This window comes from Osmia lignaria, chromosome 6 (assembly GCF_051020975.1).
Source record: "Osmia lignaria lignaria isolate PbOS001 chromosome 6, iyOsmLign1, whole genome shotgun sequence".
Taxonomy (NCBI): Eukaryota; Metazoa; Arthropoda; class Insecta; order Hymenoptera; family Megachilidae; genus Osmia; species Osmia lignaria.
In genome coordinates, this window is record NC_135037.1 from 364,486 (window position 1) to 384,157 (window position 19,672).

A 19,672-nucleotide genomic window follows, 5' to 3' on the forward strand; every position below is an offset into this window, starting at 1 on the left:
TTGATTTTTTAGTTAATTTATACTACATATTTCATCAGGTTTCCGGCAACTGTTGCAGCTGGTCCACGCTTATACGATGCTGAATATTTTATCTTTCCATAATATATGTAGGAAACAAATAAAAATATAGTTTGGTACAGTAAAACCTGGATAAATTCAACCAAGATTGGGACCCAGTGGTTGCATTTATCTAAGCATTCTTTCGTTGCATTTATCCAGGTTTTACTGTAATTGTTATAATACAGTATCAACTGTTAAACTTATTAAAAACTTATCTTATTTTGCGTAATTATTCTGCATTTTCGCTTCCTTGCTTTGAAGTGATGAATGACTGATTTTTTTTTCAATGAAACTCTTACTAGTGTATTTGTGAGATTTTTCGATTATAACAAGATCAGACATGGTATAATTTGAATTATAATTTTAAATAAGTATAAATAATGCAAATTATATGATGTTTGGTCTTATTTTAATCAAAAGAACCTTACAATTACATTGGTAAAAGTTTCATTTAGCAAAAATGAAAAATAAAAAAGTTATGGTTAAATTAATATTGTCTCACTCAAATGTTTTTTTTCGGGCCCTTTAATTCTCGGACCTCTTTCTCTTTCGCTATTTGTCTTTTTCTAAGTTCGCCAGCATTCAAGAACTCACTCGAGCTGTGTCGTTCTGCCAACGTCGCACACTTTCAGGAGAATCGGGAAAATCCAGCATAATAACACATTCTATGCTGAAAGAATATACTAAGTTATCTGTCTAAAAAAATTTTAATAAATCTGGCAATAAATTTATTTTCTGTCTGCTTTTCTTAAGTAATCAGAATTTCACCATTCTCCTGTACAGATCGTGTGTAGCAGTTTGTAGCAAACTCAACATATTTTCGATATTATGTAGAATACACAACCGATCGACAAATATTAAAAATCCAGGATATTTTGTGCCGTTTTTTATATGCTAAAGGCGATTGAAATGAAATAAATGACTAACAATGAATCGTATAATAAAGGTGATCGCTGTTCATCTATTTCCTTTCTACGATGTACAGTGGTCTCTGCTTCGAAATAAGCAAATGTTCGACCCGAGCCACTTGCTTATTTCGAGGCAATCCTATACATCGTAGAAAGGAAATAGATGAACAGCGATCACCTTTATTATACGATTCATTGTTAGTCATTTATTTCATTTCAATCGCCTTTAGCATATAAAAAACGGCACAAAATATCCTGGATTTTTAATATTTGTCGATCGGTTGTGTATTCTACATAATATCGAAAATATGTTGAGTTTGCTACAAACTGCTACACACGATCTGTACAGGAGAATGGTGAAATTCTGATTACTTAAGAAAAGCAGTCAGAAAATAAATCTATTGCCAGATTTATTAAAATTTTTTTAGACAGATAACTTAGTATATTCTTTCAGCATAGAATGTGTTATTATACTGGACTCTCTTGATTTTGCGTTACACTCAAATATTCGATGAATAGGTAACGAAAATGTGACGCTGGCAGAACGACATAGCTCGAGCGAGTTCTTGAATGCTGGCGAACGTAGAAAAGGACAAATAGCGAAAGAGAAAGAGGTCCGAGAATTAAAGGGCCCGAAAAGAAACATTTGAGTGAGACAATATTAATTTAACCATAACTATTTTTATTTTTTTATTTTATTTTATTTATTTAATATATATACGGGCATAGCCCTTTACAACAAAAGATACATTACGTGATTAGTGTTTTTCGCGTCAGTCGCAGTAAACGGCTTCACCGGGGTACTGTATGAATGGATAGTATAAACATATCGCCGGATTACAAACGTAAACATGAACAAGAAATAGTAGTGTAAGTATGGCCGCTCTATTGTACTTCCATGAATGGCGCTGCTATCCAGTTGCCGCGTAATCGAGGAAAAAGTTTCTGATGTTATGTCTAGTTCTGTCGACAGAGTCAGTGAATAATTCGCAGATTGAGTTGAATTTATTCGCCGTGGTGCATGCTCTATTGATAGTATTCAGGTGCCCAAATCTCGAGGTGTAATGCCATTGATGAAAAAGTTCAGAGGATCTGGTGGCCCGTGGTGGAATGTGAAAAGTAACCTGCTCGAGCAGTGGTGCACAATCGATTTCATTGGACAGAAGCTTCTGTATGAACACAATCTCGTTGATGGTACGTCTATCCTTGAGAGAAAGAACCTTGAATCTGCGCATGATATTGGTGTAATCATGGTCAAATCGCCCCATAGGAGAGGTGGTTTTATAGGAAAGAAAGCGAAGAAATCTATGCTGTATCCCCTCAAGAGCATTAATATGTTTGGATAAACGAGGTGCCCATATTATGCTAGCATAGTCAAGATGAGACATTACTAATGAATAGTAAAGCGTTAGAAGTGTACATGGGTTATGGAATTGAGCACATGTGCGCTTCAGGTAGCCCAGCATCTTGGAAGCTGAATTAGTAGCAGCTACTGTATGTTGGTCGAAAGTCAGTGAGCTGTCGATTAACACCCCAAGATCCCTGGCACACTCTGTGTTGTTCAGAACAGTGTTGTATAGGATGTAATTCATAATAATGGGTTCCTTGCTTCTGTGAAATCTAATGACACTGCATTTGGCAGGATTGAGGCTCATCAAGTTTCTGCTGCACCACTCTTCTAATCGGTGAATATCTTGCTGTAGATAATAAGCATCAGTTGCTGTGTTGATAACCCGAAAGAGTTTGAGGTCATCGGCAAATAATAAAAAGCTGCAGTTAGTAAAGACGTATCTAATATCATCTATGAATATTAGAAAAAGCAATGGTCCAAGATGAGAGCCTTGGGGGACACCAGAAGATACAAAAATTGTTCTGGATATGTGTCCACGAAATTTGATTGACTGGACTCGACCTGTAATATAACTGTAGAACCAATGCAAGAGCGCTCCATTTACCCCAAAGGAATATAGCTTGTCAATCAATAAATTGTGGTTGACTCTGTCGAACGCCTTGGCAAAATCTGTATAGATTGCATCAACCTGCTTGTTTTTCTCCAAAGCCTGTGAGATATAACTAATATAGCACGCTAAATTGGTCGTTGTTGATCTGCTACTAATGAAGCCATGCTGCTCATTGGCTAATTGGTTGTGCATAATCTTAGAGAGTTTTCTACAGACAATAGCTTCAAAGATCTTGGATGGAACATTGAGTAAAGTGATTGGCCTGTAATTTTCTATCCTAGTTCTATCTCCAGCCTTGAATATTGGTGTTATAGTGCCCCTCTTCCAGCGAACAGGATATTTACCATCCCTCAGTGACTTGCAAAAAATAATCCATAATGGCCTAGACAAGATAAACTTACATTGTTTAAAAATAATACGAGGGAGCCCGTCTTCGCCAGGACTTTTATAAACTTTAAGACTGCCAATTTCAGTAAGTACATCGCTGATACTAATGTCTAAGCAGGGTAAGCATTGCCCAGATAGTCCTTGAGGAGGAGCATATCCAGAATCTGGTTCAAGAGAAGAATAATTCTCCTCAAAGAAGTCAGCAAATAGATTGGCAATCATTTGAGGGTCACTGGATTCCTGGTTAGCAGATTTCATGTTTGCTGGGAGCGAGTGAGATAGGCGGTTTCTGTTTACAAACGACCAGAAAGCCTTTATATTACTACGGATATTCGATTCGGCCGTCGCAACATAGTTTTTGTGACAATGTCTAGCGATAGATGTACATTTACTTCTAAGTGCGCAGAAGTGTAAATAGTCGCAGTATCTGGAGTGCGCTTTATATTGAAAATGTGCCGCCTTTTTCATGCGGACTAATGATATTAATTCACTGGTGAACCATGGTGGATATCTACTTTGTCTGATAGTTTTGACTGGAACAAAAGTGTTTATTGCCTGGTATAATTGCTCATACATATAATCCACCGCGTCGTCTACAGATAAATTAGACATGTTGTCATCCCAGTTGATGGAGTTAAAGAACTGAACCATACCAGAGTAGTTAGCTCTACTATAGTCATGCCTGAACCTGGGAGAGGCCGAAACGGATCCAGAGATAGATGATATGAAGAGTTGAGCAGATAGATGGAGAGGAGGATGATATAGGTCGATCGGAAGAAGTGATTCAGTAGGAGATTGTATGAGAATATTTGGGTGATTGGTGAGGATAAGGTCAAGAATAGAGCCAGAAGAGTTAATGAAATGGTTGATTTGGGTGAGGTCGCACTGATCCACCAGTTCGTGCACAAGGTTTGATATTTGAATGGTTCTATAGTTGGTGGAGGAAGAGATGAACTGGGAGTTGTATGATAAGGTTTGAGAAGACCAATTGATCCAAGGAGTATTGAAGTCGCCGGTGATTATTAGAGAAGCAGATGCGTATAAGGTTGACAAGTTGGAGATGCATTGAAAATGATCAGAGTATAAGGATGGAGGTGAGCCAGGTGGAAGATAAATAGTCGATACTATTAGGACGTGATAGGATAGCGGAGAGCTGACCATGATGAAGAGATGTTCCAGATGCTCTGTTGGGGGAGCGAGCAATGAGCAATTTAGGCTTGTGCATTTAGGCTTAGCAAACAGCTATTAGGACACCCCCGCCCCTAGCAAAAGAGCTAGTGGAGTCACTTCTATCCTTTCGAAACACCGTGTAGTCGTCCAGCCCTAGTTCGCCCGTGAAAAAGTTGCTGTTTAGCCACGTCTCTGTCAGAATGATGATGTCGTAGCGCTCTGATGATGTGAGTAGAGAGGAGCTTAAATCTATAAGTTTGGTGCGTAAACCGCGAACATTTTGATAATAAATATTTATGTACTTATTTAGTTTTTTGAACTACCAGGTTTAGGTTTTATGCGTGAGTCCACGATGCACGGTATACCCTTGATATACCGTATAGTCTTCGTGGTGTCTCCTTGATTGTGCAGAGTCTGTAGTTTGAGGCGCAGATCCCGTAAATATGCCTGCTCAGTTGGTGACTTATCGTCCGTTATCTTGAATGGTCCACTGTATCTGCTTTTGTTGGCTAGGATCTGTCTGGCAGCTTCAGCATCCTGTAAGGTAATACGTAGTAGCCTAGGTGTTTTACCCAGTTTCCCCAGTCTAGTCACAATGATTGTTGCGTAGTCTGCTGCATGGATGCTGGTTAATATTTGTCTGGCCGTAGAGGTGTCCTGATCACGACTCGATTGTGGAGTACCGCTGCTCGTGGCCACAGGTTCCGGGATGCCATGGATGAGAACGTTCCTTGATCTCTTTTCTCTCTCAGCTATCTCAGCAACAACGTTGAACGTCAGTTCTGGAGTGGAGATTGTGGTGTTTTGACCAGCATCAGATCGGTTTTCCAAAAGCGTGAGCCGTTTATTTAATTCATAACGCATTGCCGTCATTTCGCCCATCAATGTTGACAGTTCGTTTTTAATAATGCTGTCGTATTCCCGCCGTAGGTTCAGTATCTCGTTACGGAATAGATCCCTGATATCCTCTAGCGTAAAGGAGGAGGGGGAGCCCCCTGGCGTAGACGCACGCGAGCTAATTGGAGAGTTAATTGCAGAGGAACTACCAGATGGCAATACAAGAGGATCACTTTTACAATTTAAAAGTCGCCCGTTATGCCAGGGGTGACCCGACCTGGCTAAACAGTTTGGGCCAGTATGAGTGATTATCCCACAGTCCAAGCATCTGGCAGGATTGGACGTTTTTTCATTTTTGCTAAATGAAACTTTTACCAATGTAATTGTAAGGTTCTTCTGATTAAAATAAGACCAAACACGACATAATTTGCATTATATTTACTTATTTATTTAAAACCTAATGCAAATATATAAAGTAAGTATAATTCAAATTATGTCGTGTTTGATCTTGTTTTAATCGAAAAATTTCATCAATACGCTAGTGGAAGTTTCATTCAAAAGAAAAATCAGTCATTATAAAGCAACGAAGCGTAAGTGCAGATTAAGTACACAAAAAAAACATAAGGTTTATACCAAGCGTAACATTTTCTATTGTATTATGGTAATCACTATATTATAGTTTTGTTTCCTTGTTGTATTATAGGAAAGTAAAATATGCAATATCGTATAAGCGTGGACCAGGTGCAATAGTTGCAAGAAACCTGATATGTATATAACAAATTAAATGAGGAATCAAATTGTATCTAATCCATCATTCATTGTAATGACCATGCAGAGAATAAAATTATAATAGTTGTAAGGAATAAGAAATAAAACTAACAAACCGTTAAAGATTGAAATTCCTTTATATCCTTACAATTTAACCTAACCAATTTTCCTCGTATGTCTTCGGATTTACGTATTGCAATAGTTAGAATAACAGTAATATCTAATTGAAGAAATTACTTAAATATTAATTAAAAAAATATCAAAGAAAGATGCAGTTCAACTCCTTTTTTTAACTGCTTCCCAAGTTAATGTATTTCATAGTATTAATGTATTAAAAATGTATTTTTATGTATTTAAAAAACGTTAATGCATTAAGAATCAGAACTGAAACCGTAAAATCGGGATTCGAACTAATTCTCCTGGTTTCTTAATTCAGCCATATTGCCATGGACGAAATTATATTATTTTGTCGACTCGTCGATGCTGCTGCCACGTGCTTTAGCGTCGTGGAGAGGGTAAAGATTTGTCCCACGTCCCACGGTTCTGGTATCACTGGTTGTTGCCTTTTTCGGGAGCGGCTCTTTAGCGCACAATACGATTGCGCACTATCGCATTGTGCACAGCTCCTTTGGACACAGTATTATTGCGCACAGTAAGAATTGGGCACAGCTTTATTACGCACTTGAAGAATATCGCACAGTACAGTTGGGCACTGTAAAAGTTGCGCACAGTATCAATTGGAATATTTATATATTATTTGATTTTTTCTATATTAAGAGTAGTTGGTAATCAGGGATTTATAATAATAAATTGAAAATGTTACTAATACAAAGATTGATTGTTATAAAATCATTGTGTACCACAGGGTTGTCTGCCATTCTTACTAGGACTGCTGTCAGTTTGTGAAATAACCGTTCTGAATGTTGGTAGCACTAGTAATTTCGTACAGGCCCTGAAAATGGATGGCGCTGAAGCGTCGCGCCTATACTCCGCCGTCAGTCCTCAAATCTTCTCATATAAGGACAAATAACCGATTCCCGTGAACCCTTTAATAGACCCATTTTTGCCGGTAATGTCACCTCGCTGCATTACCCGTGTCTACAAGGGTAGTGATTATACAAATAACATTGTGTAATATTTGATGCAATGTGATATATCCTTACTATTGGCTAAATAAGGATATAAAAAAAAAGTTATTCACAGACTAAGAACCAAAATGAACTGCTAAATGCGTCATGATGCTAATTGGAATGATTGCTTTGAAGTGTCAGATGTACGAATAAATGTTCTTCTGTAGTAACGGCACTAAGGGTTCTAAGGTTTGTTCTAAAGAATCACACGTGTTGGCGTCGGGAAGTGTTTATTTCAACTGTCGATTTCGACGATCGTGTTTTGGCACGTCTGGAGGTCTCGCGCCCTCTCGATACGCGACGTTTAGTGTATGTACCTAATTAGTATCGGTTACCGACTACCGATACTATACTTCTTTCTTTGAAACATTCATTTCGACGTACTTTGATTTACATTGTGGCCCCTGCATGTAAATTGATGGGTCGATTGTGCATTGATTCCCAATAAAATCCTAAGTTAATATTCTACGTACACTTTTGCAGGATAAATCCTCAGATGTAAACCTTTAACGTTCCCACGGTAGTGCGTGAGATGTTTTCCGAATCTATTGCTTCCTGTTATCATTTACGGGGAGAAAAGAATTCTACGTTTTCTGTAAAAGATTTTACAAAGGAATCTTTGGTTTTTTAGATGATATAAGCATAATATTATTTTCGTCTTAATTCCTTAAACATATATCAGAGAATTCATGGTACATTATCCAAAACTGATGATAATTAGATGGCCAGATATGAGAAGCGTACTTCGGATATAATATAACCTTGTATTTAAAATCAAGATGTGCTTGCTTGGCTAAGGAAGCTAGGATAGGACATTGCATTGCAACGAAGCTAAATGTTCTTATGTTATTTCGTTGCACAAACTGAAAATTTCTCTTCAAGTACCCCAAAACAAAGTTTTAGCAATTCAAATAATTTAATTGATATTTGTTGCATTCCGCTGTGACCATCTGACCCGATGGAACGAACGAGTGACAAAGTACAATCATCACATACATTTCGTCACACGAAACACTGAAGAGTAACTTAAAGGCACAGACTCCGTCGAGGCCCACTCTGAATTGATCTAAGCACCGTTGTATAGAAACAGATATTAGAGAAAACATATAATTGGTAAAATTGGACATTTGAAAATATGACATCTAACCTCATTATGCAGAATAATAAACGAAAAGTGAGAAGGCACAGTTGCCAAATCGCATCGTTTAAGAGTCCTGTCATATCTATTACAATTTTGTCCATCAGAAAAATGAATCGACTCGAGCTGAGATTTTAATTTCTGCCAAATATGGAAAAGAACAATGCGGTCGAAAAAGAAAGAGGTCCGAGAATGAAACAATATATTGTATGAACGTGTGCAACCATAAAACTTTTTCATTCATATTTACAATAATATCTTTTTTCTTCATCAATGAAATTACAGATACAATACTTGAAATGGTAAGCCGGAGAAATGAGTTGTAAAACTTACACCGGATATTCCATATGCAAAAAGAAAAAATATAGAATGCAACAAAAATCCGCTGTTTGCACTGATATTTATCTATTATTTATTGACATAATTAATACAATTGTTGTATCTTTACATATACAAAGTGTTGTGCCCGGCAACGAGCATAAGGGTCATCGTACGACCATCGCCCGGCTAAGGAATGTCCGAAGCAGCAGCACATACCCATAGCGAAACTCTGCAAGCTAGCAAAACACGCGCCGGGCAGCACGACCTTTTTTGGTCATCTTCACACAACGCGATAGATTATAAAAAGAACGAACAATTGTAAAAGAGGCAGATTGTAAAAAGCTCGTTTTGGAAATAAACTCTCGACTGTTACTCGGACACCGGTAAATTCTAATTCCAGAACCCGAAACCCCAAAAATCGCCTGAGGGCACAACAAATTTGTACACACTGAAGTATTACAGTCCCGTTATTCCATAACTATTGGTGATACTGTTAGAGTAGCAAACCGAGTTCGAAAAGAGCGCGTGATGGCGTCCAAGAAAAGGTTGTGGGCACTGGTCATGCGTGGCGTCTTAATTTTTTTTTGTTTTATAAAATACGCATTACTCATTATGTTCTTTTTACATTACTTTTGTTCGAATGCACTTAGATGTGGTGTTATTGAAAACTATTAAGTTAAATAATAAACTATAATGTTACACCCATGCACATAGTGATTAACTTTATTTATCGCCGTGGGGATAGTGTGTTGATCTAGGATAAAGGTACCCAGGTACAAAGCTTTGTGGCCAACAGATACAAAAAAAGTTTAAATGGAAGTTTCATGATACAATGGATAATTATGTTTTCCTGTGCGAACGAATTTTTCTTTACAGTATTATTTCAAAAGATATGGAGACCAAGTTCTGTTTTTTAAACAAAACTACAAATTTTTATTTACATCATTTAATAATACTTTTCAAAATGTGTTCATTAACCTTGAGTGTGTACATCCGATTTTAAATACCTTCAGAGATATTGTACTGATTTTTATGCAAGAAACTCAGCTTGAATCGAAGGTAGCAATGATTGTCTTATTCGCGTCTAAAGTGTCATGTGTTAGACATTGATGAATTAATGTTGATGAACGTTAAAGGTTGATGAAAATTTTGTAAGCTATAAACTTTATTTTATGAACGACATAGTTAAATTCATTGAATTGGTAAATATTTAGAATAAGGAAGCCATCTCCCATTTCGATGACCTTAAAATATGTTGTCAAGGTCGTCATCCCGAACAACTTTTTCCTATACATATGATAGGCGGACTCTTCGCAAAAAACTGGTGCTACTACTACATTGAATGTTGTTCATACGTCCACGTTCTTGGCAACGTACAGCATGTATCAGCATGGGCTGACTGCTTGTACACTGAGTTCCATCGAAGTTGTCGCAGTGAAGTTGGCGCACTAACACATTCATGCCGCGACGGTGAGCCGATGGGCGAGGTGCCGACGACGCGGTGTGAATGTGTTAGTGAATGTGTAGCCAACTTCACTGCGACAACTTCGATGGGACTCAATGTACATGTATTAATTCTATAAACACATTACGAAGGCCGGCAAGCAACAAATGGACTTAAAAGACATACTTAACCGATTTCAGTGATTTTGAATTTCTGTTTGAGTGGCTGGCTGCCTAACGGCGGCGAGGATATTGATACAGCTTGATCTAACCTAATCGATGGATAAGGTGTTACAAAAAGAATGCCGTATTTTGCAATATACGTTTTTAGGTATTCTACAATCATCAATAAACCTAATCAATGGATTAGGTTAGGTTAGAATACGTAGCAACGTTCAGGCCGCCGCACAGTGGCGGCAAAACGACTTTCGGCGATCAAAAATCGGTTTTCATGAATTCGAAAATTGAAAAACTGTTTACGTACATGGTTAGAGAACAAAGTGTTGTTTAATGTAGTGCAATCCGTTTCATCATATTCATATTAAAGTCTGTAGAAATTCGTCAAAGCAAAACGCTTGTACGATTCTAAAAACTTTGATGAGAAAGATGAAATTCAAATGAATTATAAAGTTTACCAGATTTGTATAGATTATATTCAGTGCATAAAGCAAACTAAAATGTTAACAACTTTTTAAATACTAGGATCTGATTGAAAAAAGTACATTTAATTAAAATCTTGATTTTGTGCAAGATTTTAAAAAACTGTCAGAATCAGAAAGAAAAGGGCGAAATTTCGCGCAACTTTTCAAGAAAACGGTGATTGATTTAAACTACACCCATCTTGGCCGCTGCGCTCGATGATAAAAAAGCGGTACAAGATAACATTGTTAATCAATTAACTACGTTCGACATGTATACTTGTCGATCCAAAACTTTACGGTTTAGATACGGCTGACGTGTGTACTCGTTATGTAAAATAAAAAATTACAGTAAAGGCTGGATATATGCAACAAAAGTTTGGCTGGATATATGCAACATCGCTATCCCCTCCACTTGGGGGGATCCCCCTAGACGAACCGAGCCGCTCGATGAGAAAACCGTGTAATATGATCCGACCGTAATATCGGTGTGCCTAATACTAATTGAATGATAAAACTTTTTTATTTTTAACTTTTTCTTAATGAAACTTTTACTAACGCATTTGTGAGATTTTTCTGATTAAAATGACACCAAACATGATATAGTTTGAATTATATTTATAAATAATAGTAATAGAATAAACAACATAGAATTGACACCACGACTGAATATAAATGATGTAGGCTGAATACAAAAGATGTGTACGGACACAGAATCGGCATGTCGGCTGAATACAAAACATGTGTACGGGCACAGAATCGGCATGTCGGCTGAATACAAAACATGTGTACGGACGCAGAATCGACACCTCGCTTGGATAAATGAAACATTAAATGCCCAGAATCGACACTTCGCTTGGATAAATGAAACATTAAATGCCCAGGATCGACACCTCGCCTGGATAAATGAAACCTTTGAAACCAGAGCCGACACCACGACTGGTTTTGATTTCGATCTCTCTTGCTTTTCGCCAACTTTTAACATCAATTTTTGTTACGCGACATAGGATGCCGCTCGCGGATCTGTAATAGCAGTCTTATACTTTTAACAATCTTACGGGTTTAACTATCGAGAGCAATAAACTCACCGTAAGACATCGTCCGTTTTGCCTTCTATATACCTGGTAAAAATGGTAACAACGGTAAATTCATGAACCGATGAATTTACTACATCAATTTAGAAGCACGGCCAGTCATGTTCAATAGCACATTGTCTAATTGCTAGAAACCTTTTTAAGCTGGTTGGAGTAGTATTTTGTCACGTACCGAATCAATCACCATGAAACTCCAAAAGGTCCAACAGTATACAGACCTTCTACAGTACAAGGCCAGTAAAGTCAGTATTTGGCATTCGCATTGTCTTCAAACGCTCACGACGAGCAGTTTACAATCCTTTACGAGGTCTTGCCATTCACTTTACTTAAATTCTAACTCCTCATCCGGGTCTTAAACGGACCCCCTGCTGTGCATGTGTCTTGTGAGATCTACCAACCCCGACAGGGTTCGAACTGTCTTGCGCTCTGTCCCAGGTACCACCGGTCACAAAGACCTTCAGAGCCCATAGTCGCTCGCATCTGGCACACAGCCTATACCTGAGCCATCAGTCGCTCTTGCCTGGAAGATATCGCCGGTTCTGTGCAAACACGCACCTTAAGACTCCCACGTGCACCGCAGCCGATGGGTTTTCGGCTAGCTTACATGAGAAATGTCCAGTGACCACCTCCCTGCGGCTCCTTGCTGACCGTTCGTAAGACCCGGGAGAGGGAGAATACAAAACTTGGAACGAGACACCGAGACTCGAGTTCACGTACTGTCGATCCTCAGATCTGATCACTTCGTCAGCTTTCTTAAAGTCAATCTACACGGTCTTAATGATACACTCCGACGTAGCTTCACAGTTCAGTTTTAACATACCTCTGAGGTATTAGTTCTCAAAACACACACAAACATTTGTACAACATCTTCGAATTAAACATATCTGCTTTTAACGACTTAGCTTAAGTCTCAGTGTAAAATTATTCTCCTTGCAAGGGTAAAAGGTTGTAAGGAAGTACGCACCTTCCGGTGGTGGAATCCGCGTTACACAACGGTATCCTCTTTCCGCGAAGACGTACTGAACAATTTTAGCAAGTAATTATAATTCAAACTATATCGTGTTTGGTATCATTTTAATAAGAAACATTTCACCAATGCGTTAGTAAAAGTTTCAGTAAAAAAGAGTCAAAGATAAAAAAGTTTTATAGTTGAATTAGTATTAGTCACACCGATACGTTTCGGCTCTTTCCTTTGATCATCGGACCTCTCTCTTTCCACCACTGTCTGTCCTTTTCTACGTTCACGCTTGGCTGGTCGTCGCGTGTAACCCGAGATTCGACACCTCGACTGGATATATGCAACGTCTGGGTCCCAATGTTTGTTGCATATATCCAGCTTTTACTGTACCTTTTACTGTACAGAACTACCATTTTTCTCAGCGTATGGTGCTTTTTAGTGTTCAAGCGGACCAAACTACTCTGTGGTAAAGTCTACCCGTATGCGCGGCATCAGCGAGAACTTCGTTTATGCAATTATCAAGACACCATGCTTTCCGTTGTTTGTGTGTTCTCGATGTAAATAATTTCTTGTATTTGGAATTATTGCAATTCGTTCATTTTTTGTTTTGTGTTTCGATTTGGCACAAGAAATTCTTTAAAAATGTGAGACAGTGATCAGAACACTGTTCACCGTGATCTTTAGTCAACCAAAATGTAAGAAATTTAAAAAATCCTAAGCTCTTTCACGTTCTTTCATGAAAATCATACGAAACTCTAAGGAATCCCCAGAAAAAAGAAAGAAATCCCCAGGAATTTTAAGAGATCCTTCAAACGATTCTCTAAAGTTGCAAAGATTTCTACAGAATTCTAAAGATACTGCAAGAAATGACAAAGAATTTCAAGCAGTATCATGAAACCACATGAAAGTATAAAAAAGTTCTAGGAAATCCCAATGAACTGCTAAAAATTCGAATAATTTGCAAAAAGTCCCAAAGTATATTGGGGGTTCCAATATATTTTAAGATCGTTAAAATGAATGGGTATCAACTATTCCCAATAAATATCAAATATTTTGCATTTATATAACAGGAAAAATATATGCATATACGTACTTACATCACTAATGTTACTTCTGAAAGCATAGTGTGAATGCAAAAGGCGATGGAGGTGCTTGAGATCTAAACGTGACTCGTCGATGCTCAATTGAAGATATGTTAAGCAATATTGTCCTTGAATTCCCTCGCTTCCTTGGATTTCAACGCATTCGTCGAAGTCACCAAATTGATTTATGTTTCCGTTCAGGAGTCCGGATGGTATTTTGGCCGTCGCATCATACACTTGAAACAAAAATAAATGTATGTATTACTGTCAGGGGCGTCACTCTGGTAGAGACGATATGACGCAGATTCCCCTCATTTCTTCGTTTGGTATTTTAAACTCCAGAAATGGCAAATAAAAAATTTGCTTACTTCATAATTATGGTAATTATATAGAAAGCGGACAGCACCTCTGATTTCGATAATTTTGAAGTATGTTGTAAAAATCAACATTTTGAACAACCTTCTCCTGTAGGGGAGACTGGGGACAAAAGTAACGCGATATGAAAGTAACCCCCCCTCAGTCCACATGTAATGTCCTCAGGAAGATTTATCACTATAGTGGGAGACACAGTCATACCCCCTCCCTTTATAGTCAGTCGACGCCGGGTTACCGCCTGAACTGCTTTTGTTAACCTAACCTTTGTGATTTAATAGCCACCAAGTAAGTTTTTCTCCTTTCAAGTTTTTTGTAGTAAACGATAGGCAATGCCGAGATTCTGAGGCAAACAGGTGTCTATGTACTCTTAAATAGTGCATTAACCTAACCAGATCTTTGATTCAGATACCGTCGATATACTTTCCAAATTATTAATTTTCAAACTTAAAAAACGTGGTTGGGGACAAAAGTAACACGTTGTCTCGAGGACGAAAGTAACACGTTTTAGTGCATGAAATGTAAGGGTTGGTCTCATGAAAACTGTACTGAAGGTGAGCAGACTTATCTGTGCTATAATGGTATTTCATAAGTTGTTTGTAGACTTTATAACCGTGTTTTATATAAGCTGTTAAAAGTTAAAACTTATCTTTGGGATAAGTTTTGATAACAAATTAACAAAGTTCCTATAATATTATATGTATAATTTATTCAGAGGCTATATTGATTGTTGCAATAAAGATAAAACTTTGTGTAACATGTGTTGCATTGGTATCTAATTCCTTATGTCCCTATTCGTAGTGTTACTTTCGACCCCATAGTGTGTTACTTTCGTCCTGGATACCAGGACTTTATAGAGGAATATATAGGCTACATGTGGGTATAACTTTTTTCAAATTCGCTCTTAACACTCACTGGTAATAAAGCCAAACATAAATAAAATAATTTTTAACAAAAAATAAACCGACTTCGAAATGCACTAAAAAGTGTAAAATAATTTCTATTTCATTTATACCAGTATTCCACAACTATTAATAAAATCTACTTAATTGTTAAATAGTATACTAAATTCATTTCAACCTTTTCGGAGGAGGCGTAAAATTAAAAACTTTTCTTCCACTCGGAAGATCTTGGTTCAATAATTTCAAGTTAAAAATATTCAACGGGAATCAACATACCCAGTGCGGATTAACTACATTTACATCAAAAGTGCTGCCAACTTCTAATACAATCGTGAAAATTACAAATGTTTTCGGCCGTACCTATAACGTTCCGCATTTTTTCTTACGATTTATTAATTACCAAGTTTATTTCTTACGACTTATTAATTATCAAGTTTGCCTTAACGCAATCAAATCGTTATTGGCAGCATCGTATATTCGGGTATTTTTAATTTTGCGCCTCCTCCGAAAAGGTTGAAATGTATTTAGTATCCTATTTAACAATTAAGTAGATTTTATTAATAGCTGTGGAATACTGGTATAAATGAAATAGAAATTATTTTACACTTTTTAGTGCATTTCGAAGTCAGTTTTTTTTTTGTTAAAAATTATTTTATTTCACACTTGCTAGTGGAACGAGCAGTATTTGTGGGATGCCGTAAGGTGGTTTACCATTCTTATTGGATAATTACAACAACAATAGTTATTAACAATAACGAATTCCATAAATGTGTACAAGTGGGAACATCGTAGAAATATCTCCCATTAGATGTGAAAGGTGTTACAGGCAACGTGTTGAACGTGGACATTTTGTATAATGACCGGCCATTGTGTAGATTGCCCATTTTTTTGGGCAATGTATATAATGGGTAGGTATTTCACAAATGGCCCGGACATTTTATATAATACCCACGGTTCGTTGGCATTAAACTTATTATTATTATTATTATTAAAACCACACATAGATGTGATAGGTTAGGATAGGCCACACATTTAAATCCAGCCGCCATAAGTCGGCCGGATCGCTTTCGTTATTATTCAAACAAAACTATTGTCTTAAGAAAGCGTTGTCGGCCACCTTACAGCGGTATATGTGTTTCCTAATATGTAGCCTAATTTAACCTATCCCATCTATGTAATAAGAGCGTTTCAATACATTGACCACCACCTTCTAGGTATTCTGTATAATGACCAGACATTTTATAGATTGACCGAAACTTGTTACGGACATTTTGCACAATGTCTTTTTGAACGGACATTATACGCAATACCCGGTCATTTTACAAAATGCCCATGTTAAACACATTGCCCGTGACAAGAGTAACACCAAGAAATAGGCTTTTTGCTATAACAATAGTTATCAACAATAATAAATTCCATACATTTTTGGAAGCGAGCTCATCGCGGAAATATCTCCTATTGGATTGAAAAGCTTTCATCGCGATCGGTACATACCTTGCAGAGTAACACCAGCGAATAGGTTTCTTGCTATAACAATAGTTATTAACAATAACAAATTCCACAAATTTTTGCAACTGGGATCATCACGAAAATATCTCCGATTAGATGTGAAAGGTTGCATCGCGATCGATACCATCTTTGCAGAGTAACCCTAAAGAATAGTTTTTTTGTAATAACAATAGTTATTAACAATAAGAAGTTACATAAATTTTAGCAAATGGGATCATCGTGGAAAGATCTAGAAGATGTTAAAAGTTTCATTGCGATCGGTGCATTCCTTGCAGAGTAGCGCTAAAGAATAGAGTTTGCAATAACAATAGTTATTATACATATAGGTACAGGTAGGCCTCGATTAGTACGAGTAATAAATCCCAGAAATTGTTCGCAGAAACTTCCCGTTTTTTCGCAATAAAAACCGTTCGGAATGAAAAAATGCGAAATGTTTCTTTAACGGGACCAATCGGGAGACATACTCTAAAAGATGCAAAAAGTTTCGTTCCGATTGGTCTAACCATCTCGGAGTAATCGGCGAACATACATTAAGAAAAAAAAGTCGTTAGGAATAAAAAATTGCAAAATATTTTTTTTACGTGACCAATGGGGAATTATACACTACAAGATGCAAGAAGTTTCGTTCCTATTGGTCCATCCGTCTCACAAGGAGATGCTACGAGGTGCTAACTCGACTTTCGAATGAGCTCTAGTGCATTCGAAAGGGGAGGTCAATAGTACAAATCGTGTTAAGGGTTTTGGGTGTATGGGCCTTACTTTTTGAGAAAGTTGCATAAATATTTATGCATTTTTTCAGCTGTACTATAAATACAATGAATAGTTGAATATCAGTATGAAGCAAATTAGCCGAGCAGGTTAAGTGCCCGTGCAGCTATTGTTTTGTAATCCATGCAAGCTCGGTTCAAGACAGCATTCTGATAATTTTTTTTTTTTCTTTTAAGATTATTCTATTTATAAATTGATTTTTTTCATTCTTTGCAGCAATAAAAAACGATTTATTACTTGGTATTATATCTGTATGTAGTTATTATGTTATGTGTTATAAAATTCTGTCATATTTTTTCTGTCATATTTACATCTGTCATTTTTTATTGCTGCAAAGAATGAAAAAAATCAATTCATAAATAGAATAATCTTAAAAGAAAAAAAAAAAAAAATTATCAGAATGCTGTCTTGAACCGAGCTTGCATGGATTACAAAATAATAGCTGCACGGGCACTTAACCTGCTCGGCTAATTTGCTTCATACTGATATTCAACTATTCATTGTATTTATAGTACAGCTGAAAAAATGCATAAATATTTATGTAATTTTCTCAAAAAGTAAGGCCCATACACCCAAAACCCTTAACACGATTTGTACTATTGACCTCCCCTTTCGAATGCACTAGAGCTCATTCGAAAGTCGAGTTAGCACTTCGTAGCATCTCCTTGTCAGAGTAATCGGTGAACATACGCTGAACTTACATGAAATAGTACGTTTTTTTGCAATTAAAACCGTCAGGAATGAAAAAATGCAAAATGTTTTTTTAACGGGACCAATTGGGAGACATACTCTACCAGATGCAAAAGGTTTCGTTCCGATTGGACCATCTGTCTCGGCGTAATCGGCGAACATACATAAAAAAAAATATACACATCGGATTGAGTATCCTCCTTTTCGAAATCGGATAAAAATGTTACTTTTGTCCCCGGTCTCCCCTACATATAACCGGCGTCTTGCCTTATCGTTAGTTTTTGAGATACTTTCGAAAAAGTGTCAAAACTGTTACATTGAAGGCCGAGCGGCGGTTATATAATATACGAAAAAGCTGTTCAAAATTTTTGTTAGAATCTTGATCCGCCTATGTGTGATCATGCATATACATACATATAGGATGCGAGTGCTTTCCCCTACTCTTACCGGTTCTAGAAGTGAGTAGTGGTGTGGCGCGGTTTTCGGCTAAAACAAAAGAAGGGTCGAGCAGTCCGCTCGAGAGCTTTAAGAGGATCTGACGCGTTAAATAATGATATATTAATTGCATACAGACTTTTTTATGGTGACCTAACCCCAACAATAGTTTCAAAAGGTTATGAGCCCAGCACGCTTCAACTGCGCGAGTGATAGTGTATAAACTAAGTGTGGATAAAAAGGAAAAAGGGATTTGAGTGAGAGTACTGCTGATTCTCCGGCTGTTTTTTCTTTGTGACGTGCTGAAACTGCGGAAGTCTAAATGCTGTAGTCGACGCATACACAGGTGGTTTATGTATCGAACTGATAGAGAAGAAAACTAATCAAGAGGGAAAATGATTTCGGACAGTAGCAGCTATGGATTCGAGAAGTGCAAAATCAGAGATGAAGCTGTGAAAGTAAGAACAGAGGCTATGATTAAAGATGCGAATGATTACTATTCTTTTAGGTTAAGTTATTAGTGTCAGGTACTTGCAAATAATCTAAAACCACTTGAGAATCGAATAAGAAATTGGCATAATTAACTGTTTTACGACAAACAATATAAGACGTGAGTAAATGAAGGAAAACTGATACCTGAAAAGACGTGATTAAGCTAATAATAATGTAATAAAATAAAAGAAAGGAAAAAGAAAGGAAAAAAAACTCAAAGCTGCCGACAAAGGCAGATACCGTTCTGACAAGAGAATGGTCAAAAGTGGATGAAAATTTCAAAGTCCCATAACTTTTGAACCCGTTGCCAATGGCACCCAAAATTTGCACCATAATCTCCTCGTTTCATGCTCTTTCGAATAAACGTAGTCTGGACAAGCAACTTTATCACCCACTTTTGACCATTCCCTTGTGAGAAGCAGAAAGTAACGTCGTCAGAGGCGTAAAACCAGATACGTTCAAGAGGGGGATTAACCCACATGTTTAGATTGCGGTACCCGGCATAATATGATTTCATTTTTTTTTATTTTATGAATTGAAAATCGACTTGTGATTATTTGGAATGTATACATTCCAAAGGAAGAACTTTGATAATAGATATTTAATGAA

The 19,672-nt window shown here is 37.2% G+C and overlaps 1 protein-coding gene across 1 annotated transcript in view; it reads right to left on the bottom strand.

The window, feature by feature from the left end:
* The window catches only part of LOC117601395 (nose resistant to fluoxetine protein 6), a 97,845-nt gene that overhangs the window by 21,097 nt on the left and 57,076 nt on the right, over nt 1-19,672 (bottom strand). The window contains exon 3 of the mRNA XM_034318076.2: nt 13,911-14,131. Within this exon, the coding sequence (XP_034173967.1) occupies nt 13,911-14,131 (221 nt within the window). The remainder of the gene's footprint in view (nt 1-13,910; nt 14,132-19,672) is intronic.